A 24,449-nucleotide genomic window follows, 5' to 3' on the forward strand; every position below is an offset into this window, starting at 1 on the left:
TAAAAATAATATATATACATGTATGTACAGACACACACATTTATAAAGAGGGAAATGTGATTGATTTTGGTGTCATGAATGTTGCTTTAAAGCTAAAACTGTTTAATCTTTTCTTAATAACAAGCAGTCAGTTTGATCAACAGGCTCTTCTCTACTGAGATTCATAAACAGAAGTTCACATAACAGACCAGTATGGACTATAGATGTGTTATTATTAATAGAAAATTTGAATGAAAAGGGAGTTTTCCAAAGGTTTTTGGGAAATATCACATTTCATGAATCATATTTGTGATGTGTTACTGTGTGAAGAACAGATCCTAAAATATACACGGTGATAAAAGCAATGCCAGTTCCTCTAAAACGGTTAGAGAAGATCTGCTGCACTGTCCCTAGTTTGAGCAAACTCAGCATTCAATATATTGACTTTAGTGACTGAAAAATCTCCAAATTTATTAGAATGACTTTAGTCAAAGATTTTTTCCCCCTAATCAGGTTAAAAGGCATTATATCCTTGAAGATTTGGAATTGGTTTAGAACACCAAAATTAAATTTTTTTTATTTTTAAAAATCGCTCTGCATCTTTTTTTCTTTCCTTTTCTTTTTTCAATTTTGTATTTTTTTAAAATCTTTTATATATTTATCTTTAATACTTAAAGTTATATAACGTACCTGCTCGACTTGCATTTTTACAATACGACACTGCATTCAAGTTTCTGCGTGACTGCTGCAGCTGCAGTTAAAGCGCTGCAACCCAATTTTACAGCATCAAGCGAGAAATTAGAATCAAACTTATGAGAAAGGAGACTTTGAACACAAATAAGTGTGATGAAAACCATTAGTAATGCATCTGGAGTTCGACACCTGTGGCCTAAGCTGATCCTGCAAGTATTCAGTGGGGTTCAGGTCAGGACTGCAGACAGGAGTTAATAGAAGATAAAAGCAGAAAGGTGTTTGGCATTGGCAGAGAAGATTTTTAAGGTTTTTCATGGGCACAACCCACATATTTCTTTACAAATGTCACACTATTTAAAGGTGGACAAAAATAAAAAAACCCACAAAAACAAAAAAAGGCTTTCAGATTTATCAATTTATTGCATTTATTGATTTATTGTTATAATTCTTAATAAGAACCACTGTTACAACAAATCGATCAAACACAAATTCCTTACTAGGTGATACGTATAAACTGGTCGTGAATGGAAGCACTTTACTGTGGTGCTTTCCAGCTTGGGAGAAACATGTAGCTGAGGTCCCAAAGCCAACAATGCACGGCTTGAGTAGTAACTGGAAGAAGGAAAAATATTAACCTCAGCAACTTCACTTTCAGTGTTGTATATGTTGCTATGCTAGATGTGGCAGTTAGCTGTAGCTCATAGGTGTCAAACTCTGGCCCGCGGGCCAAATTTGGCCCGCAGCCTAATTACATTTGGCCCACGAAGCCATACAAAATTGCTATTAGAGCTGGCCTGCCATTATTATACAGGTCATGTACTGCTAATACTACAATTCCTAGAATGCTCTGTTGGTGTTTTGGCCTGTCAGTCACGACAGGACTTATTAGCTCCCTCTCCTCTGTTGACTATAGTCATAGCAACCATGCAAATACTGCCATGCTACCGATCCCAAAATGGCTAAAAGAATAAAAAAAGGAGCAGGTGGGAGAATATGATGAAAATTTGACAAATGATAAAATGATACAATTTAATTCAGAAGGCTGCAAATACAGTTTTTATTTAAGAAATGAATTCCACTGATGTGTTATTTAATTGGAACTTTGATTTTGCATGTGTGCAATATTAAGTTATATATACATTTATTAAGCTTTGCTTGTTCCATACTCAGTTTTTCAGCAAAACTTGTTTGAGTCCATAAGAAAAGATTCCTTGTTATATTTAGAGGAAGTTTTTTTTCAATGAATATTAATGTTAGCCCGCGACTTTGATCCAGTTTTGAATTTTGGCCCACTGTGTATTTGAGTTTGACACCCCTGCTGTAGCTATACAGCAACATAGCTTAGCAAAAGACATCTTTATGCTTTTTTTTTTCTTTTAAAAAAATAGCTTTTGAAATGTGACAGTGTCATCCTGACCGGGTGCTGTCGCTACTCTTCAGGCACACATTTACCTGTTACATGGTTACGAGCTATAGCGCTGCTACGGCATGAATGTTTTTGCTTTTGTTTCAGCCTTTGTTAGTATATTTTCCTTCTTCAAGCAGTTATTCTTTATTAATTCAGACCTTGTCCCTCTCATATCAATGCTTTTCACATTCTCAACTTTTCATTTAAAAAAAATATAAACAGCATACTGAATTCTGTGATTAACACAGTAATTCTCCTCCTGTAATTGAAATACTTCTAAGCGACCCCTGAAGGTCCCCGACCCTCATGTTTGGCACGTTTGGCGTAAGGAGGGGATGGAGGTGGGAGGTGTCAGTCAAATCAGTGATTTCGACGCTGAACGGGCTGCATGGTTCCCCACAGGAAGAACTGGTTTGGTTACAAACAAAAGTTCCTGAGCAGGAGCACAGCTCCATGTTCGGAGTACTGTTTGTTTTCGATCACGCAGCGTAGTTGGCGTCTGTACCAACTAAGGATGAAGAGCAGGGATGCGAGGAAACGAGGAGATGGGATTTGAAGCGGTCCGGGCAAAGTCGATCTTTTAAATCGGAAACCTCGCCGAGCAGCAGACAGAACGAGGTTGGACCATGATTTATAAACGGGAGCCGTAAGAAGCAAACGTTTTAAGAGGTGCTGCTTCCCTTGTTGGGTTACGAGCAGGCGGCGGGGTTGCGCCTGGTTCTGGACGGCGGATTCCGCTGATGAGGGATCTGTTGTGTCAGGGCCGTGAGGAGGCCTGTTGTCCTTCAGTGCGCGACGTGTTTTCGCCGCTCTCAGCGTGTAAACGACGGGTTGTTTTTGTTTTTCAAAGCAAAGGTACGGAAGGCGCCTCTATATATGCAATAACACACTTCTTGTAGCACAACAGAGTATGCGTTTATGAGAAGAACCTCAACAGCTGGGTTTAACTGTTGTTTTTGTTCCCGTTAACGCTGCATGATCCCATTTTCTTTAGGCAACAGCCTGACTCTGACGAGCTTGCTATTGTGAGCGGATGAAGTCATTCTTTGATCCATTTGTAGCAGCAGCAACAAATAAATCTGTAATTAGCCACAGCACACACAGCACACGCTTTAGCCTCGAGTATCAGCTTCATTTATTGCTGTCAGGAGGAAAAGCTGCAGGAGCAAAGAGTTAAACCTGTTATCAGAACCATTCTCTGCAATAACGACGTTCTTGCACATATGCAGACAGGTTTTGGTCCACTTGTCTCTACAGAAACTGTAAATCCTTTGGGCTTATGGGCTGCTGCTCAGCACCTCAAAGCTTTAGCCCCTCCACATATTGTCTTTCCACTTTGACTCTTGTCATCGTCATGCTGGAGACCCATCGCTTCACTGTTCTTACTGTTTTGGAAGTTCTCGTACTTTACAGTACATGGGACAGTGAAGCCATCCTGTCCCCTTAGCAGGAAAACAGCCCCAGAACATAATGGTTCCACCTCCATGCTTGATGGTGGGGATGTTGTTCTTTGGGTCATACTCAGTATTTCTTTGCCTCCAAACACAGTTGATGCCAAAGCGTCCGATTTCATCTGACCACAGCACTTTGTCCCAAACCTCTGAATCATTTAAAGGTTAACTGGCAAACTTTAAATGGGTCTGTACATGTACCTTCTTGAGCAGGGCCCTCGCAGGTGCTGCAGTCTGTTACAGCAAAGTGTGTTACCAGCAGTGTTCTTGGTGACTGGAGACCCAACTTCCGTTAGATCATCAACAAGCTCCTTCAGTGTAGTTTTGCGTTGAAGTTGCACATTTCTCATGATCATTCCAGACCCAACGATGGTCTGGAGATTGATGGTCATTTTATATTTCTAACATTTTCTAATAATCCTAAAAAAACAGTGATCACCACCTCACCAAATGTTTTGCTGGTGGTCTTGTAGTTTGTTTTAGCCTTGTGCATGTCTAGAACCCCAACCAATCACAGCAGATGGCCCCGCCCCTCCCTGAGCCTGGTTCTGCCGGAGGTTTCTTCCTGTTAAAAGGGAGTTTTTCCTTCCCACTGTCGCCAAAGTGCTGCTCACAGGGGGTCATATGATTGTTGGGTTTTTCTCTGTATCTATGAAGCGCCTTGAGGCGACTTTTGTTGTGATTTGGTGCTATATAAATAAAAGTGAATTGAATAGAAGCTTGTCCCTGACACAGCTGTTTGGTCTTGTTGTGGTTTTGGAGAAGTTGAAATAGATGAAACTGAATCTGTCGACAGGTGTGCTTCACCATCACTTAGGTCACTCAGTGACTTGCAGATCAGTTTATAACTTTTATGCAATGATTTCCTTTCTTGACTCTGTCATTAAAATGAAATTGTCCTAAAGAGAGAGAATGACTTTGTGTACACATTTACAAACTCAGCAGGGGATCAGGGCTTATTCTGAGGTTGACCTGAATGTGCACTGCAGTTCTGATTTGTTCACCGTGTCCACTCGTCTACTCAGGGTCTGAGCCTGACTGTGTAATCTGTATACAGTAAACTGTAGTATAAACCAAGGGTCTGTTTGTAGGTTGAGTGGCAACTTGTTTTTCTCTCCTTGGGTGAATGTGTGACTTTTTCACTAGCAAACTGGCAGCACTGTTCTGTGGTGTACTAAGCCTACCTTGGACAGCTGGGGCTATTGACTTGATACTTGATACCACTTCCTTTGCAGGACATCCTGCCCTGTTGTTACTTGAATTAAATTCCTGACTGTCTTTTCTAACTTGCTTTTTTGATTTTAAACACAAACCTCAGTAAACGGCTGATTCTAGTCTGTGGGTAATATTAAAACTGTGAGTAGTTTTTATTTCCAGTTACATCAACATCCAGCCAATCAAACTGGCTGCAGTTCAAATCTTGTATTATGTTGCAGCTGTTGGTTATTTTAGCGAGTTTTCTGTTTATTACTCTGTCAAGTAATCACATAAGAAATACGTCCTAAGCAAGTAACAGTGAATATTCAAAAGGGTTAGCCCTACATGTCTTTTAAAATATAACTGCTCATTGGTTCCAGTTTAGAATTCAAGTGTTGTAACAGTTTAACAGGATACAATATCTGCCAAAAAAGCAAAAACCCTTCCTTTGATTAAAAATTAGATTTTTTTTGTAGAAATCATTTCCCTAAATGCAAAAACAAATATTCACAAACACATTAATGTCAAATAAAATAAGTTTTACATATCATTTAAACTAAAGCATAAAATAAAATAGCCTTTACTCTTCATGAAATGCTTCCTTAAATACTGAGGAGCCAGAAGCAGTTCTGAGAGTGTTGTGGCTCCTGGATGAGATAAAGTGGGTGTATGTTCATGGGTATATGCTTTTTGTGTGTGTGTGTGTGCGCCTGTGTGTTTTTGAATGAGTATGTGTGGCTCTAAGCCTTTACTGTGGTGGCAACAAGAAAGAAAACACGCTGTGCTTTGATGCAACATTAGGTTTAAATGTTAATAATTTATTGTCCTGCCTAACAGCACCAGGTCAGTGGCGTTTTACTCTCCCATGTATATTTTTACGGGCATGTTGGGACGGTGTGGGATTTAATTTTTATATTTTAAAACATTAACACAACTCAAATGTAATTTTTATATATTTATATTTCTATAACTCCACAAAACAATGTTACTAAAGCCTTGAAATATAGATGGTCAAGCAGACCTGGTTACTGCAGGTATCACTATGACAGAAAAGATGCCCATTTTAAACATTATGTCACACTAAGTTAATAGTTCATCGGCGTACGTATGGTTTAATTTAACGTCTGTAGTGTTACTGTAGACTTTTCACTGTGTAACATGAACTGCAGTGGATGGGAGGAGCTTCAAAGTAACTTTTCTTCATATTTAAGTTTTCGAAAAGCTGGTTTAATTAAGAACTCCCACCTGCTTTTTCCAAGTAAAGGATTTTGATTACAGTAACAAGCGCTTCTGTTTTGGATGCTAGTGGATGCTCAGCATCTCTGTGGCAGCTCTGCCTCTTTGTTTCCTGGCATTTGTGAGTAGACAGACTCCACACTGAAGGATGATAGCATATTCAGAGAGAACTATGGGCTGCTTGGGCTTAATATGTTTTACTCCAGGTCTGTTTTAGTGGCAAATGCAAGTGACATGCATGCTATAGAGCTCTGGAGCTTTAGCTCAATAACAGTGTGTAGAGAGCCTCATGACCAAGCAGCTGCATCCAAGCATTACATCATCAAGTGCAATGCAAGCGTTGGATGCAGTGGTGTAAACATGCCGCCACTATACTCTAGAGCAGTGGAGTGACGGATCACACTTTTCCCATCTGGCAGTCTGATGGAGGAGTCTGGGTTTCGTGGTCACCAGGAGAAACGTACTGGTCTGACCCCACTGTGCCAAGTGTGAAGTTTGGTGGAGGGGGGATTATGGTGTGGGGCTGTTTTTAGTTAAAAGTTTTAATCCTTCAACATATCAAGACATTTTGGACAATTTCATTCATATAGGAGCAAATCCTATAATAGCCAAATTTACACTGGCAATATTTATGGCTGGACAATGTTGTTGTTTAGGTAAGTTTACAGAATCTGAACTACAAATCCGGCCTGTTTGTGTACAATATGAGTTACATTTGAATTATTTCAAATGCATTTCAGTGTCAATGTAAACATGTACGTATGTGTCCAGAATGCATCTTTCTAGACTTTATTTGCATCTCTTTTAATTATTGGAAGGGTACGTTAAGTTGCCATTGTGTCCTGGATACAGTGCTGCAGCTGCTATATGACTTAAAAAAGCAAAGCAATCAGTGCACTGCTTCAGACAAAAGCATTTGTTGTCTGCATTTCTAGTTTGTCCTGACATCTCTCAGATTGATAGTGTTGTCTCAATTATGTGCAGACAGTTAATTAAATAATTGGAGTCTGTCACACTCAGTCACTTTGTTGTGCTTCTAAGCTCGAGCAGAGCAATGCATGGAAAAACAAACAGACACAAAGTGGCATGGAGGAATGTGGTGGGTGTGCTGGGAACAGGAAGCTGTTCCCTTTGGCCCCTCTATTGTTCTCTAATCATGCTGCAGCTATTTATGTAGCGTCCCTGTGACTGGTGCTGTCGAAGAGCTCGGCTCTTTTTCTACACACTTGCTCCAGATTTATAAAAAATTAGCTATTAACTTTGGGTTAACCAGAAACTCTTCAAGATAAACACAGTTTTTAATAATTTAGAGTTAATAATTTAACTGTGATGTCCCTGCTGCCAGAAAATTACACCACAACACAATACTTATTTTACCTGCAGGCTGAAAGCACTTCCAGCTGCTTCATATATAATTGATATTTTCCTTAATTTAGGGGCAGATGATGCTGTAGTGGTGGCCTGTAGTTGATGCCTTTGCCAGTGTCAGGATGGTTTTCGGCTTTTCTTCCCATTAATGTATCATGTAGATAATAATAAGTACTGAATATGTCACCACTTTTTTTTAAGTAGATGTATTTATCAAAGGTACTATTGAAATTAAACTCTCACCACACGTCAGTAATAACTCATCCAATCACATCCAAAGAAATCAAACAGCAGATGTTCATTAAGTTATTTGTAAGAGTGCATTAATTATAGTTTTCTTGTAAACATGTACCTGCTGATTCCAGCTCCTTCTGTAGCTCTCCACAAGTGTTCCTTGGCTCTTGGACGACTCTTCTTATAATTCCTTTACCTCCTCTGTCTGAAATCTTGCAGGGAGCGACTGGTCACAGCCAGTGTATGGTGAAATGACCCCCCCGCCCCTGATCGCTAAGCACCCTTAGACGTTACATTTGTGCTAATTGCTGCATGTTTGTTGTTATCGAAGCTCTGCATGTGTTGCAAGTGGCTCTAGTAACGTTTAAATGATTTTAAACTGACGGATTATTATCCAGACAGTCGTCTCAGGTGACATCAGCCACTGTTAAGCACACAAAAGATTATGACAAAAGATAATTCACTCCTGTTTTCTTCCTGTTTAATCAGCTGCTTCTTTTTCTCTCCTTTAGGTTTCCAGCCTCCTTTCATCCCTGACAGTCCTTGTGGATTGTAGGACCACCCCCGTCACTTCCTCCTACCTGGACATACAAGTGGCAGCATCTTGGCTTCGTCTTTATCCTTCCTCCTGCGTCTTTTTTGCCCCTGTCCCACCTCCATGGTTCTCTTTTTATAATGTGTGGCTGGATGACTTTCAACCTTTCAAACTTTCAAGCAAACTAATTCTTAAGCAAGAGGCTGCTGTACTGTTGGCACTTAAGTGTGTGTTAAAATGGACTGGTGTCACATGACAGGATATAAATGACTGCTTACAGAAGCTTCAGCCACCAACACTTTACGTTCTTCTCAATGATAGCTTGTGGAAACTGCGAACTCTCAAGTGCCTTGTCCTAAATGTTGCCACCGAGCAGAAGATTTCTTTCAGTGGAAATATGATCCAAGCAGTTCCCTTTACTTTATACTGCAGTTGCACTGCTCCAAATATTCAGTTCTGATGAAGAGTTGCCTCCACCTCTTCGTCTCTTTTCTCCTGTAAGGTCGCTGGTCTTATCTCTTGCTATTCATACTCTGATTTCATCGTTTCCACTTCCTTATTTGTTTTCTTTTTTCAGTCCATTTGTTTTGTCACCACCGTTCGCCTTTCTGTTGCATCTGCTGTCCTTCCCCCTCGCCCCTGTCCATAGTCACCCCCCCCCCCCACCACCACCACCACCACCACCATCATCACCATCTCCACCTTTACATCCCACACTCACCACTACCAGCACCACTAGCTAATCACCTAACCCCCTAACTTCTCATCCCCTCCCTTCACCTCGCTCTACTGTTACCATGGCAACAGCTGCCACTGCCTCTTCATCATCCTCATCATCACCTAGTGGCAGTGCCAGGGAACACCTGCTGGCGGTGCGTCGACGCACTCCACATACCCGACCCTACACGATCGGGCCTGACAGCGTCTGCAGCTTGTCAGTGCAGGAACCAATCGGAGCCTCGGCCTCGGCCTCCTCTACAATGTCATCAGGGAATCAGCCAGAAACAGGACTGGGGCTTCAGCGGGCCAATAGTGACACAGACCTGGTGACTTCAGAAAGTCGGTCATCGCTCACAGCTTCTACATACCAGGTGACTCTGGGTCACAGCCACCTGGTGATCTCCTGGGACATAAAGGAGGAAGTGGATGCAACTGACTGGATCGGCTTATACCACATTGGTGAGAAACTGGAAAACAAATTTAATTACTACTTTATCAGCAGTTACTCTGCATAAATCTCTTATTTGTTACTCGTGAACTAGTAGAACAAAGCTGAAGTTAGCTTAGTATCAATCCAAGGTAACCTCATAGAGCTGGCCCGTAGGTACAGAACAAGATGGTGGGCGTTTCTCTGGCACAGGTAGCTGGTAACTGTGACAACATGCCAGATTGATTTCATGGATTACTTTTGAAAGATTTAATAGACAAAAGCTTCTTAATTTTTAATCAGATGCTCCCCGTTCTGTTGGGAAAAATTACAACAGCTTTTAATGACTTTAGCACAGGTATTATTATTATTATTGCTTTTATACTTATTACACTTATATAATTTTACTAATTATTAACAATTCTTTTTGTATTTTTGTGACTATGTAGATAGCTCGCTTTCTTAAATGGGACAGCAGATGACTGTGTTGTGGTTTTGGCACAATGATCCAAGTTTCTCAGGATGTTTCCAAACCTTTGGTGTTCGGCCCTTTTAAATGTAACTCTGGCTCGTTTTACTCGTGGTGTGGTTCATTTGTGCAGAGTCTAACACAGTAATCACACTCAGGACCACAACCTACAGTTACAGTGGAGGTGATACCTGTTGAATCTGTTTGAATGTCTTGTTCATAGCTTGGTACGGTAATCTGTTCTTAACCAGTAAGACCAAACCTGGTAATCTGGTTAAAGTGGCTGGTAAGATTTCAGCAGTATCTGCTTCTTTGTGCAGCAAGAAACAGAATAAACAGTAGCAGAGCCTACAAATCGACCTCCAGTGATCGACTGGTGTAAATGTCTAACGGATCAGAAACGCACTGTCTAGACCATAGGTGTCAAACTCTGGCCTGCGGGCCACATTTGGCCCGCAGCCTAATTACATTTGGCCCGTGAAGCCATACCAAATTACTATTAGAGCTGGCCTACTGGTATTATACAGCTAATATATATATTGTTTAGTATTAAGCTTTGCTTGTTCCATATTCAGTTTTTCAGCAAAACATGTTTGAGTCCATAAGATTCATTCTTGTATCTGGAGGAATAAATATATTTCAATAAATATTCACGTTAGCCCGCGACTTTGTTCCAGTTTTGAATTTTGGCCCACTGTGTATTTGAGTTTGACATCCCTGGTCTAGAAGGTCAGTGATACCCTGGGGAAAAAAATGCCCCTGGACACTATTCATCATCTGATTAGGAGCATGCTCTGCTGCTGTCAGGCATGCATCAAAGCATGTGGTGGCCATACAAAGTGCCATTTTGGGTTGTTGCAGTTCCATTTCTGAAAAATGGACTAGTCTGCCACATTATTTTTTCACTACTTTTTCAGGCGTTCTGTGGGTACATTTTTCATTTCAAGACGTTGGACTCTTTTGTTGCTGGCACATTTCTCAGGGTGTACTCTGCCTCTCACCCTGTGGTAGCTGGGATAGGTTCATGCACCTACTGTGAGCTGGATAAGGATACAGGGAAGAGAATGGATGGATGGAGATCAGATGTGTTTTCCAAAGTGTTCCTATATTTATTTATTTACATAATACATACATATACTTAGGGATTATTAAGGTATTCGGATTATTTGACCAGTATATATTTCAAACTAAAACATTTTTTTAAGCTCAAACATATGAACAACACATTTAGATTTGCATAAAACACTTTAAATAATTAGATTTTTTATTACAAGCTGTTACAAGTTCTGAATTTCTATTGGATTCTTGAAATATTCTTCCTTCTGCAGCTCTACAGTAACAGTGTTTGTTTAGACTGTGCATTCAGTCTGCTGTACTTTTGTAATGATAGGTAATTTATCTTAGTTGAACTATTTTCTACAACTTTGTCCATCAATATCATGGGATATATCATAGTTTCAATTGCAAAATTACACCAGTTTAAAGTCGATGACAGTGTAACAGAAACAAGAATTGCTACCCTGGATGCTTCCTTCTTCAGTGTCTTATTATGACGTGGGGTAAGTGGGCAGTCGATATCGGGCTCCTTTTATATTCCTTTTGGGTAAGTTGGAATATCAGTGGGTTTTCCGGCTCTTCTGTTCAGTCGAGTCTCAAATTTGGGCGTCATATTTGACAGTTCAGTGATTCTCCAAATCAACTCTGGATTTTGGACTGCGACATGATGCTGCGACAAGACTTTTAACTGGCACTAACAAGAGATTGCATATTGCCTTTCGGCTTCTCTTCATTGTTTGCTGATAAATGTTAAAATTTTAGTTTTAAGTTTTAGGGCTGTACGTGGTGAAGCTCCCCAGTAAAACTCTGAGCTGTTGAAACCTCATGCTTGGTTGGTACAAGGTTCAAAACACGCCAGGTTTGGGCTTTTCAGGCACCAAGGCTATACAGTTCTCTTCAGTTGTCTTTAAGTTGTACAGACTCCATTGACTCTTTTAAAAAGCAGCTGAAGACACTTCTATACAGACAACAATTCATTTGTTGTTTTATGTTTTAATTAATCTGAGTTTTTTTCGTTTTATTGTGAAGACTTTGTGACATTTATCTGTGAAAAGTGCTATATGAATACATTTATTTTTAACAGTGGTCAAATGTCAAACAGGTGTGTTTACTTAGAAAAAATAAAATCATGCTAATGCTGAGTGACCACTGTACCCCGTATACACCATGTCGAAAATGTGGTTTGCAAGGTTAACTTCAGCCTTTTTCCAGCGATGCCATGAAAACAACGGGAAGATTTCTTCCCTTTTGCGTCCAGTCGGTCTTGGTCTCATCTAAGAGTCTTCTCCCCAGCATCACCTTTGTGAAGTCAGTCATGTCCATTTACATTTTCTTTGTCAAGTTTGTGTCTTGGTCTGGATCTCATTGTTTATGCTTCCTGTTCCTGCCTCATTAGCTTAATTCCATTCTGCTGTGTCTTTTCCCATGTGTCTCCACTTTTCCTAATCACCTCCTTGTGTATGTATTGTCTCTTCTCAGAACATCAGTCATCTTCTCCTTGGGTCTGCCAGCTTTAGTATTACTGTTTTCCTAGTGTTATTTCCCACTATTGGCTTTTGTTCCATCTTTTTCTATTGTGTTTTCTATTATTCTCTCTGGCCAAAATAAATGCCTCGCCTTGTGTTTAACCACCCCTGCATGTGAGTGTGCATTTTGCTTCTTTACTCCATGTGTGTGTCTGCACATCTTAGAATAGAATAGACGTTTATTGTCATTGTACATGTACGATGTGCATGGAATAAAAATGTAAATAGTAGGACAGCACGGATACAAAGCAGGATGAAGGCACACATTAGAGGGCAGGTTGCAAAGTGCTTGAAAGTAGTGCATTGGACCTGGTCTGAGTATAGAGTCTGTGTGTGAGTGACCTGAGGGTTACTCAGACCACGGCTCAGATTGGTGGGTGGGGTGTTTTTGAGGCTGGAGTGGGACCTCATTGACCTGAGGTGCCGACCAGAGGGCAGTGAGTCAAGTGGTGGGCAAGGTGCAAGGGGTCGCCTGTGATTGTCCTGGTTTCTTGAGACAGGATGAACTGGCAATAGCCTCAGGGGTGGCAGAGGCCAGCCGTTCTCCATTTATAATGAGAGGGGAGTGGACCTGTCTGTGCCAAGTCCATAAGTTATGTTTTAAATTCTCTACCCTGTATGCTGTCTCATCTCCGTCAGAAATTAGCCCAACCATAGTGGGCTAATTTCATCGTCAAATGTGCGTCATCCAGCAAATATGAGATGGTGAATTTAAGTAAAGTGAGTAAAACTGGGTGCAGATCATAACTCAGTTTGGATGACACTGCTGATTTTGTCCTTTAATATGCTTAAAAATAGGAGCAGGAAAAGGCCAATTCAGAACTGAACTGGGGATCATCAGATATGGACTAGCAGGCGCTGCCTGTAAATAAATGGCTATTATGGATGTTCAGGGCAACCAATTTCTTAGTCAACTTAGTGAGGAAAAAAATGGACTAACCAACTGGTTGAAAGCTAAGAGACACTCAGATATTAAGTTAAATTTGAGAACCGTTTAGTGAAGACTGAAAAAAATCTAATAATAAAGGCACTTTAAACCGTTTATGACATTCTTCATAGGGGTGCAACGATACACAAAATTCACGGTTCGGTTCGGTTCGATACTTTGGTGTCACGGTTCGATATTTTTTTGATACAAAAAAATGTTCATGCCTTTATAATTTGTCATTTATTAAAATTATAAATATATATTTTAACTCAAAAGTACAGTTTTTAAATTTAACCCTAACCCTTGTGCGTGTTTTTTATTTTGACAGTGAATGCGCACCTGCGGACCACTTATGTGCAGCCCTGGTTATTTAGCTCGTCATATCGCAGCCACAGAAATTCTTTTGTCCATGAAACCATAAAGCTGCACTTTCTTTTTGCCTTATAGTCTGATTTGTCATAACTTCTCCGTTTTGTGGTAAGCTTTTCTTTGGCTGTCACTTCTTCACCCTGACCTGTCTTATTTGGCTCAGCAGAACTGAAATGCTTTTACACGCTCACTCACATAAGCTCAGCGATTCTCTGCGCGATCAACCTCTCACATGTTTAAGCTGCGGGAGATTTCACTTGTCATGTTTGCATAGTAAGCTAACGATTAATAAGACGATGTCAGAGGAATTGGTGCACAAATTATCATCACTCACAGATCAGTGCTGTCGCTCTCTATACACAGTTCGCACGATTGCAAAGTGAAAGCAAAAAAACAAGCGCAAATTCAAACGCGATTTCAATATGTCACATATTGACAGTGGCTCACCGATGCCAATGACATAATTACCCAGCTACATTTCTGAAAGAATGCAAAAGCATTGACATATATTTTTCCTACAATAGCCCGACGGGCAGGGCAGAGATAGAATTTTGGTAGCCCGACTGAAAAAATCGCTAGCTCCGGGACGTCGGGCTAGCGATATTGCAAGCCCTGTATCTGATTGAGGAATCACTCATCTTTGGAAAAGAGAGTTTATTACAGAGAAATGGCTCTTTCCAAAATAAAAGCTATACTATCCGCTTCTTCTGGGCTATAATCTCAGCAGCATGAGGAGAATCATGTGCTAACAGCTGTCTAAATGACTCGGCTAAAGTTAGTAGCATGCTTGCTTTTTTTTGTCTGCTTCCACTTGTCTTTGCACTAGGATGATGTCGGTGTAAATGTGCACTCATATTCGTTGTGTTCCCACTAGTGCTTTCAGGTTAATCTCGTTGAAATAACCTTAACGCCACAACACGGCAAATCTCCGTTAAAGAGCTACCGCCGATCGCCCCGTGCATGGGGCTAGACGGCCAACACGTTAACGAGCTAACTGCGCTAACACACTAGTTCACACCAATGTAATTGAGCATTGCATGGCACATCCAACATACTGTTTTACTTTAGTCCATGACTCGCTTACCTTCAGGGTCATACGTCACATGAAAACCAAAATAATTCCAAACGCCAGATCTGAATGAGAGTGGGAGAGGTCTATGTTACAAGGAGAGCTTAACTTCTGTCTTGCTAGCTTGCCCTGCTCTCTTCCTTCTGACGATGCTGTCTGTGTTGAGCGCTCAGTGGATCTGCGCTGGACAGTGCAGCCTAGGCGGAGTAGTCGAACGCAGATTCACTGAGCGCTCAACACAGACAGCATCGTCAGAAGGAAAGTTGATAAAATAAATTACAAATGTTGTATTGTTCGATACATATGCGTACCGAACCGAAAGCACTGTATCGAACGGTTCAATATCGATACGAGTATCGTTGCACCCCTAATTCTTCAATAATGAATCATGCTGCTTAACTGTGCAAATTGTGCATTAACAACAATGTTACACACCAGACAGACAATGAAGAAGAAAAACTTAAAATAAACCAATGATATGGAAAAATGTAAGTACAAAAGATCTTAAGAATAAGAAGGTAAATACATAAAATGTAAGATATTGAAATAATGTAACAATTAAACAAACAAATAGAAAATTAAGTGTAGTTGTGTGAGTTGTAATTTCACTGTTTAAAAACTTAGTTTTGTGTTCTTCTTGTATCAATAACTGTTGGCATCCTTCTATGTCTGTAAGCATCTGTGCAGAGGTAAAGAACACATTTAGAAATGTATATTTACTTAAACATATTTATGTATATTTACATATAAATGTTTCACAGATGAGAACTGTGTGGCCAATGTGTGGGAATCCAAGAACCGCGGTGTGAACGGCACCCAGAGAGGACAGATTGTGTGGAGACTGGAGCCGGGACCCTATTTTATGGAGCGTGAGTGTCTTGTGTTCTTGTTAATTACAAATGATCCTGTATTTATGCGATGCATACTTCCCGTTAATGCTGCATAGCTTTGTTGAGTTTGGTGATACAAACCTAATGATATGCTGTGGAGGCCAGGCTTCACCGGGGTCTGTGCAGGGCTTGAACAAGTGCATTAAAGTCTCAGTCTCCGTTTCTGAGTTGGAGATGCAAAGGACAACAAGGTTATATCAGTGGGTGATTCCATCTGGTTTGCATGGTTTGCATGAAATGTTATGGAACAAAGTTTGAACATATATCGTGGTTACTGTGAAATTTTAGCTTCATGTATTAAATATGTTTCAAGATACATAGATATTCATTTCAGGCCATTTTGTTGCACATTGAAATTTGAGGTGATGTTTATATATGAATATCTCACAAATTGTTGAAGGTTCAATTTTCACTGGTCTTTCTTACCATCAAAATAAACTTGAATTAGTAATGTGGGACAGATTTAAAGACCTGGTTTATTCCAGTCTCAAATGATCAAATTTCTATTTGTATTTAAAAAAATAATTATTTTATTTTAACTTGATACAAAATTTAAACATACAGTATATAATTCCTTATATTTTTAACTTCAAATACTTAGCTTTTAAATAGTTTTTAAAAAGTCATCAACCCACTTCCATGCCATTTTAAAATCTAGCATATTGAAATCTAGAGCCAGTTTCACAACACTAGTAAAACTACAGTGGATGCAAAAGTATTCGGCCCCCTTGAACTTTTCCACATTTTGTCACATTACAGCCACAAACATGAATCAGTTTTATTGGACTTCCAGGTGAAAGACCAACACAAAGTGGTGCACACGTGAGAAGTGGAACGAAAATCATACATGATTCCAAACATTTTTACAAATAAATAACTGCAAAGTGGGGTGTGCGTAATTATTCAGCCCTCTGAGTCAACACTTTGTAGAACCACCTTTTGCTGCAGTTCCAGCTGCCAGACTTTTCGGGTCTGTCTCTACCAGCTTTGCACATCTACAGACTGAAATCTTTGCCCATTCTTCTTTGCAGAACAGCTCCAGCTCAGTCAGATTAGATGGGCAGCGTTTGTGAACAGCAGTTTTCAGATCTTGCTAAAACTTTGAATGTGTCCCCAAGTGCAGTTGCAAAAACCATCAAGTGCTATGGCTCACACGAGGACCGCCTCAGGAAAGGAAAACCAAGAGTCCCCTCTGCTGCTGACGATAAATTCATCCGAGTCACCAGCCTTAGAAATCGCAAGTTAACAGCACCTCAGATTAGAGTCCATTTAAATGCCACACAGAGTTCCAGTAGCAGATATACATAATTAAATTCAGTTCAATCCAATTTTATTTATATAGCTCCAAATCACAACAACAGTTGCCTCAAGGCGCTTTATATTGGAAGGTAAACCCTGGAATAATTCAATTCCATATGTGTTCATTCATAGTTTTGATGCCTTCAGTTAGAATCTACAATGAAAATAGTTATGAAAATAAAGAAAAAACATTAAATGAGAAGGTGTTTAACCAGTAGTGTATATGGTGGATTAAATCCTAAAAGTATTTTCAGGAGGTCGCGACAACATCCGTTCTCTTCTGGCATCTGAATAACAATTTCAGCCAGTGCTGTTACGGATCTTGTCAGAATTGATGGCATTACAAGCACAGAAAAGTATGGTCAGATTTTGATCTGCAACATCCAAAGAAGAGCATTGGAATGTCTTTCACCGAGCCTGGAGAGCTATCTGCGAAGACTGCTTAAAGAAATGACAAAGATGCGTGTCTGAGATTGTTCAGCGTGCTCATACAAAATACTGACTTACATTGAAAATTGTACAGACTTTTTTTTCTTTACAAACTGTATTTCCATGTGTGTTTGCATGTCTTTCAATAAATCACTACATTTCCCATTTTTCTAGCAAATTATAATGAATGGTTGGGGTAACTCAAGACTTTTACACAGTGTGTAATATAATGTAGTAGCAGATTTATGTTTCAATTTTATTTAAATAAGGTGATTTTGGAATCAATGCTTTCTGTTGTTGGCACATATTTTACCAAGTTACATAACTCTTATGAAAATGTTTTTTAATACATGGAATTATGATCATAAAGGTAGAGTGTTGTGTTTTCTCTCTCCACAGCCGAGACAAAGATCTGCTTTAAATATTATCATGGTATAAGTGGAGCATTAAGAGCAACAACACCTTGTATCACCGTCAAGAATCCTGCAGTACCAGTATGTATAGCTGTCTGTGTGTCCCACCTTCTTTTCTCCCAGTGATTGTTGTGTCCTCTGTCCAGGTGTGGGCCCAAGCAGCTGTGATTTGTTACAAATGTATATGTTTTGTATCTGTCAATAAATAAAGGAGTTTAAATCAGCGTCACAGTGAGGACAAGCCAAAACTTGACCAAAATACAGGCTTTTACTTGGCCGTCTAATATATCAGACATGAGAAAACCTTTCAAAATAAAAGGCAGCTCAGCTCTACAAACTCCTTAAAACTTAAACGCACTCCTACATCACACTCTGCTGATCTCTTCCATAAAATGAAAGAAAAACACACCAGCTATATTAAAGGAAAACTGAGTTGTTACCGTCCCCCAGAGTGATTGGTTAACCTAGAACTGTGATAGGTCTGTCTCACACAGGCCTATTGCTGGAACATTTAGAGACAATTCTACTACAGCACGGTGGCACGGTGGTGAGCACTGTTGCCGCACAGCAAGAAGGTCCTGAGTTCAGTTCCACCATCAGGCCGGGGTCATTCTGTGTGGAGTTTGCGTGGGTTCCCTCCGGGTACTCCGGCTTCCTCCCAATTGAGTAATCCAAATTGCCCATAGGTGTGAATGCGGGAGTGAATGGTTGTCTGTCTCTGTGTGTTAGTCCTGCGACAGACTGGCGACCTGTCCAGGGTGTACCCCACCTTTCGCTCTATGACCTCTGGGATAGGCTCCAGCACCCCCCCGCGACCCTGAAAAGGATAAGCGGAAGCAGATGGATCTGCTACAATGGCAAAAAGCATGTGACCCCGTGAATGACTCCCCTAGATCTGCTGGACCTGGAAGTCCAGCAGTTCATCTAAACCAGGGGTGCTCACACTTTTTCCGCATGTGAGCTACTTATAAAATGACCAAGTCAAAATGATCTACCCACTACAAAAATCCAAAACATATACTTATTTATAAATATATTGAGGATTCTTTATATCTACAATGTATATACATGCATAACCGCAATATCCAATATTTCACAACACAATTAACTATGTAAATTTTTTGTCATTACCTGAGTTTACTCTGATGACTTGCACTGAATTGAATCAGCCAGGGATGCATAGTCCGGACAGTAGCTGCTGACGGCCAGGTTTAAGAGAAAAAACCGAGAGCTAAAAATTGGAGTTAACTCGCTGACTAGCTTGTCAGTTTTACTACACTTCGCGCCGCTGTTTGCGCATGCGCAGCGACCTAAGCGTCAGAAAAAATCTGCTGTCATCTGACTGGCTTCCCTGTATCAATCAAGTGACGGGATGGATGATAGGCTGGCATCTATTTTTTTTAATGCCATGCGATCTACCAATACTACCTTTGCGATCGACTGGTCGATCGCGATCGACGTATTGAGCACCCCTGATCTAAACAAAAGACACTTATACCTAAGCAGACATAGATGTATTTACCGTACCATAAAACAGTAAGAGAAGGTACGACCTCTCTCATGACCTTAGGATGTGTGTGCCAGAACACTCTGGGAGGCACACACAGTCTTTGCAGACTACTAAGGATCAGACCTCTATCATTATGCAATCGATTATAAAAATCAAAGTATATATGAGTACATATTTCTAAGCATAAATGACAATTCAACATATAAACCTAGTTTTACTGGACCTCTCTTCGGCCTTTGATATGGTGGACCATAACATTTTATTACTAAGACTTGAGCACACTGTGGGTATTAGAGGCACTGCCCTCGACTGGTTTAAATCATACCTCGCTGATAGATCCTTATCAGTTAACTTAGGCACCTTCTCCTCTTCCTCCGCTCTGGTCTGTTGTGGTGTGCCTCAAGGATCAGTTTTAGGCCCTATTCTCTTCTCATTGTATTTGCTCCCTCTGGGCGCAATCTTTGAAAAATACAACATCGCCTTCCACTGTTACGCCGACGACATACAGATCTATTTTGACCTTACTGACGACCTTGCTGTGTCCCTGCACTACTTTCAAGAATGCATGCGGGAGGTCAAAGAATGGTTCCTGAGTAATTCCCTCGTTTTAAACGATAAGAAGACTGAGATTGTGGTGTTCAACAGTAAAATCCCTCGTGCCCAACTCTGTGCTGCCCTGGGTTCCTTTGCTAGCTCTTCCTGTGACTATGTCAGTAACTTGGGTGTACTGCTGGATAGCTCGCTCAAACTCGATAAGCAAGTGTCTGCTGTAGTGAGATCTAGCTTCCACCAACTGCGCCTTATCTCTAAGGCTAGGCATTATGTTCTGCACGAGGACCTGGAGAAGCTTATTCACACTTTTGTGACCTCCAGGTTGGATTATTGTAACTCCTTGTACTACGGTCTTCCCTCTTCTCTTCTTCTTAGACTGCAAACAGTCCAAAATCCAGCAGCCCGCCTCTTGACTGGTGCCAGGAAATTTTGCCATATTACTCCTGTTCTAGCTAGCTTACATTGGCTGCCCATAAAGTACCGTATTCAATTTAAAATATTACTCCTTACATTCAAAACTATTAATAAATTAGCGCCAAGTTATCTTAGTGAACTTCTCAAACCACATACTCCTGCTAGAACACTCAGATCTGCCACTCAACTACTTCTGACCCAACCCAGATCTCGGCTGAAGTCCCGGGGTGACCGTGCGTTTGCTCTGGCTGCCCCGGGACTGTGGAATAACCTTCCTCTCGACCTCCGCGCATCTGACTCCATTGCACTGTTCAATCACGACTAAAAACCCACTTATTCAATCTTGCCTTTCCCTCTAGTTAATATTTCTTTTATGATTTTATATGATGCACTTTTATGCTCATTTAAATTCTTGTTTGCTCTGTACCTGTTGCTTTCCTGTGTATCAGTGACAGCTACCTGCTTGCATACTTAGTACTTGCTTTGGTCCTATTTCTATTATCCTCCTCCTATTCTCTATGTTACTTGTTAAGCACCTGGGCATACCCTTGGTTTTTAAGTGTGCTTTATAAATAAAGTTTATTATTATTATTATTATTATTATTATTATTATTAACAAACTGTGTTCCCACCTGTTTCCTATCCCCCCGTTATCTTGTGTTGTCACAGTCTATTCAATGCCACTTTCTTCCACTGGCTTCCTCCTTGTGATGTGTTTTATTTAGTGTTTTGTAAGAACTCAACAATGAAACTGAAATTTCAGTTTTTGTGTGGTTTTCAAAGTCCTTTATTATGGATCAAATTGCCGCCTGACAAAAGAATGTGACCATCATGGCAACTCCCCTCCACTGTGTCCATTTCATGTTTTAGCTTTCTAAAACATGAAATGGACACAGTGGACTGGCCTGTCTATAACATCCTTTGCCGTGATATTGGGTTGATCATGGACCCAGCCGACTCAGTTATAGTAGAGGACTCTAATAGCCATCTTCACCTGAAAAGGTGAAGCATGACCAGAACAGAAGGTCCAGTACCTACCAGCCAAGCCAGAACAGCAAAAGGTGGACACAGTTATTCAAACCAATACACAAGAATCCATCCATCCATTCGCTTCCGCTTATCCTTTTCAGGGTCGCGGGGGGCGCTGGAGCCTATCCCAGCTGTCATAGGGCGAAAGGCGGGGTACACCCTGGACAGGTCGCCAGTCTGTCGCAGGGCCAACACACAGGGACAGACAACCATTCACACTCACATTCACTCGCACATTCACACCTAGTGACAATTTAGATTAATCAATTAACCTATCCCCACAAGCTGCATGTCTTTGGACGGTGGGAGGAAGCCGGAGTACCCGGAGAGAACCCACGCAAACACGGGGAGAACATGCAAACTCCACACAGAAAGACCCCGGCCTGATGGTGGAATTGAACTCAGGACCTTCTTGCTGTGCGGCAACAGTGCTAACCACCGTGCCATAACCTTGAACTCAGCTTAGAACGTGATCAAAGATGTCTCTGTGTTGCTAGATTCATTTTTTTCCTCAGAAACTGGGAAGACTAGCCAGAGTACCCGTCCTAAAGGATGATGCTACCACCCCCATGCTTCACTTTAGGGATTATATTGGCCAGGTGATGAGCAGTGCTCCAGACATGACCCTCAAAGACTTAAATCTTTGTTTCATCTGACTGGAGAATTTTGTTTTGTCATTATCTGATAGGTTGCCTGGCAGGTGCCTTTTGGCAAACTCCATGCAGGCTGTTGTGTGCCTTTTACTGAGGAGTGGCTTTTGTCAGGCCAGACAGGCGTAACTGTTGCAGAAATGGTTGTCTCATTGGAAGGTTATCCTCAGAGCAGCGCCGGAGCACTGTCAGGTTTTTCGTGTCATGGTCTGTGTGCGGCAGGCAGGAATGGAGGACCCAAATGCAGACTCCAGCATGCGAACATAAACTCAAAAACCTCAGCTTTATTGCTGGCATGAGTCAATACAGGAAATAAACTGGGGAACGCTAGAAACTAAACTAGAAACACACAACACTGAACAGAGGAAAACACAGACAATAGATACAAGGGTTAAATAAGGGAACAAGAACCAGAAAGGAAACACAGCTGACCCTAATTAAACAGATGAGACCGGGGAGACGCAAAACAGAACCTGACGCACACCGACGGGAGACTATCAAAGTAAAACAGGAAGTACGCAGAGACACAGACTAAGGGAACAGACAGATGCACATGAAGACAAGACTGACCTAACAGGGGAGGAATCACGAAGGCAAACCAAGACTAGAAATAGAGAATAAACTCAGGAGTAAAATCATACTGGGCAAAGAAATCTAAAATACACAGAGAACCGAATAAATTAACAAGACTCAGAGAAACAAAAACACAAACACTGGGTGGACGACCCAGGTACCCTAACACTCAGCTTCCTGACTAAGATGATAGAGGCCATGGTGCTCACTGAGACCTTCAATGCTATAGAAAAGTTTAATGTAGATGGAGTCCAGACCTCCTGGGATCTAACAATGTTTTACGATAGATCTTGTACAGTGTGAATTTGAGGTTTATCTGGGCCATACTGTAAAGGCAAAGCAGTATGTGCTCAGTGCGTGGAAAGGTGAGAATCTTTTAGTCACTAGTGACTAAAAAAGGACAGTGTGCCTTGTGTTGTAGGACTTTCCTTTGTGATGTCGGACTTTAACTTGACCTGCAGAACAGTTGACCAGTGTTCTGCAATCTCACAGTGGTCAGCACTAGAGCAGGGCGATATGACCAAAAATATTTATCACGATATACATTTGAAAATTTGCGATAACGATATAACTGACGATATAATTGACGATATAATTGACACTAGACAAAATACTTTACAACTCCACAACTTTATTAGTGCAAAAAAAAACAACCCATCAATGTATTTTAACTTAAACAAGCAGCTGTTTTTATGTGCATTAAAGTTATATACAAATGTAACAGTGCAAATGCAATTCCTCGCTGACAGTTTAACCAAAGGGCATTTCCAGTGGAAATTGGCCGACATATCCTCAGCATAACCATGTATAATATCCACAAAACTTAAAAAGAGGTTATACACACACAATACGGTAACATTATGTTGAAGCACAGTACATATCACTCCGCGAGGCTCCTTACAATAGCCGTAATGCTCCGACAATCCATCAAGCGGTGCGGCTTCGTAGCTTAGCAAAGTCGTACTGAAACATTTGACAGGTTTTCGAGCGCCGTGCACATAAAATCGTTTCGAGGTCAGTAAACACAACCAGAGTTCATACATAAGGCACACGGGGTTATAAGGGGCTCTGTTGATTTTTGAGAAAAATCTAAGGATTGATTTGAAGTGTGCCGTGTTTTCCAAACAACACGGTAATAACGACGGCCCGCTAGCATGCTCTACCAAAAATAGTGCTTTGTTGTGTATCTGACGGACGAAAGCTAAACCAGTTCCACACCACTGAAGCTGCAGCATTTTTACAAACCAGTTCTGGTTCATGTTTCATTCAACGATCTGCTTTCGCCCTTCTCATTCTGCGTCGCCGTATGTAAACAAAGGCACTGCACATGCGCGTTTTACCCATATTCTATTGCGATATTTCATTTTGTTATCGTTGCCCAACATTATACCGGTGTTACTGTGAACGGTGTGATATGGCCCAGCCCTAGTCAGCACTGTTGCCTCACAGCAAGAAGGTTCAGTGTGGAACTAAACTCAGGACCTTCTTGCTGTGAGGCCAGGGCCTTTCTCTGTGGAGTTTGCATGTTCTCCCTGTGTTTGTATGGTTCTCTCTGGGTACTCTGGCTTCCTCACACCGTCCAAAGACCTGCAGTTAGTGGGGTGAATTGGTAATTCTATAATGCCCATAGGTCTGAATTGGAGTATGAATGGTTGTCTGTCTCTATGCGTTAGTACACCCTGGACAGGTCCAGGGGTACCCCGACCCTCTGCCCTAAGACAGCTAGGATAGGCTCCAGCCACACCGTGACTCAGAATTGGATAAGTGGAAGAAAATGGATGGATAATAAATCCAGGTTACACGAGGAACTGTTCAAGAGTTCAAGAGCTCACAAAATTATTTTTCACTCTTACTGACTCATCCTGATAAAATAATGGCTAATAAATTCAAGCATTAATACATGGAGCTTTGTGAAAAGAATAATATATTTTGGATAGTTTGTGGCTTTGGGAAGCCATAAACTGAATTTAAACAGTGAGATTCAATGAGGTGTGATTGTAGTGAGGGTGAATGGCACTAACCTCT

General features: G+C 40.9%; 1 protein-coding gene across 2 annotated transcripts in view; it reads left to right on the plus strand.

Moving 5' to 3' along the window:
* The first annotated feature begins 2,422 nt into the window (after positions 1-2,422).
* The window catches only part of hecw2b (HECT, C2 and WW domain containing E3 ubiquitin protein ligase 2b), a 78,623-nt gene continuing 56,596 nt past the window's right edge, over positions 2,423-24,449 (plus strand). Inside the window, exons 1-4 of one of the 2 annotated variants that reach the window (XM_082523858.1) lie at positions 2,423-2,935; positions 8,079-9,280; positions 15,427-15,534; positions 17,683-17,777. In XM_082523858.1, coding sequence (XP_082379984.1) covers positions 8,899-9,280; positions 15,427-15,534; positions 17,683-17,777 — 585 coding nt within the window. In that variant the 5' untranslated portion in view covers positions 2,423-2,935; positions 8,079-8,898. The remainder of the gene's footprint in view (positions 2,936-8,078; positions 9,281-15,426; positions 15,535-17,682; positions 17,778-24,449) is intronic. The other variant, XM_082523859.1, reaches the window with a different exon arrangement.

This window comes from Aulonocara stuartgranti (assembly GCF_965226115.1).
Source record: "Aulonocara stuartgranti genome assembly, chromosome: 23".
Classification (NCBI taxonomy): Eukaryota; Metazoa; Chordata; class Actinopteri; order Cichliformes; family Cichlidae; genus Aulonocara; species Aulonocara stuartgranti.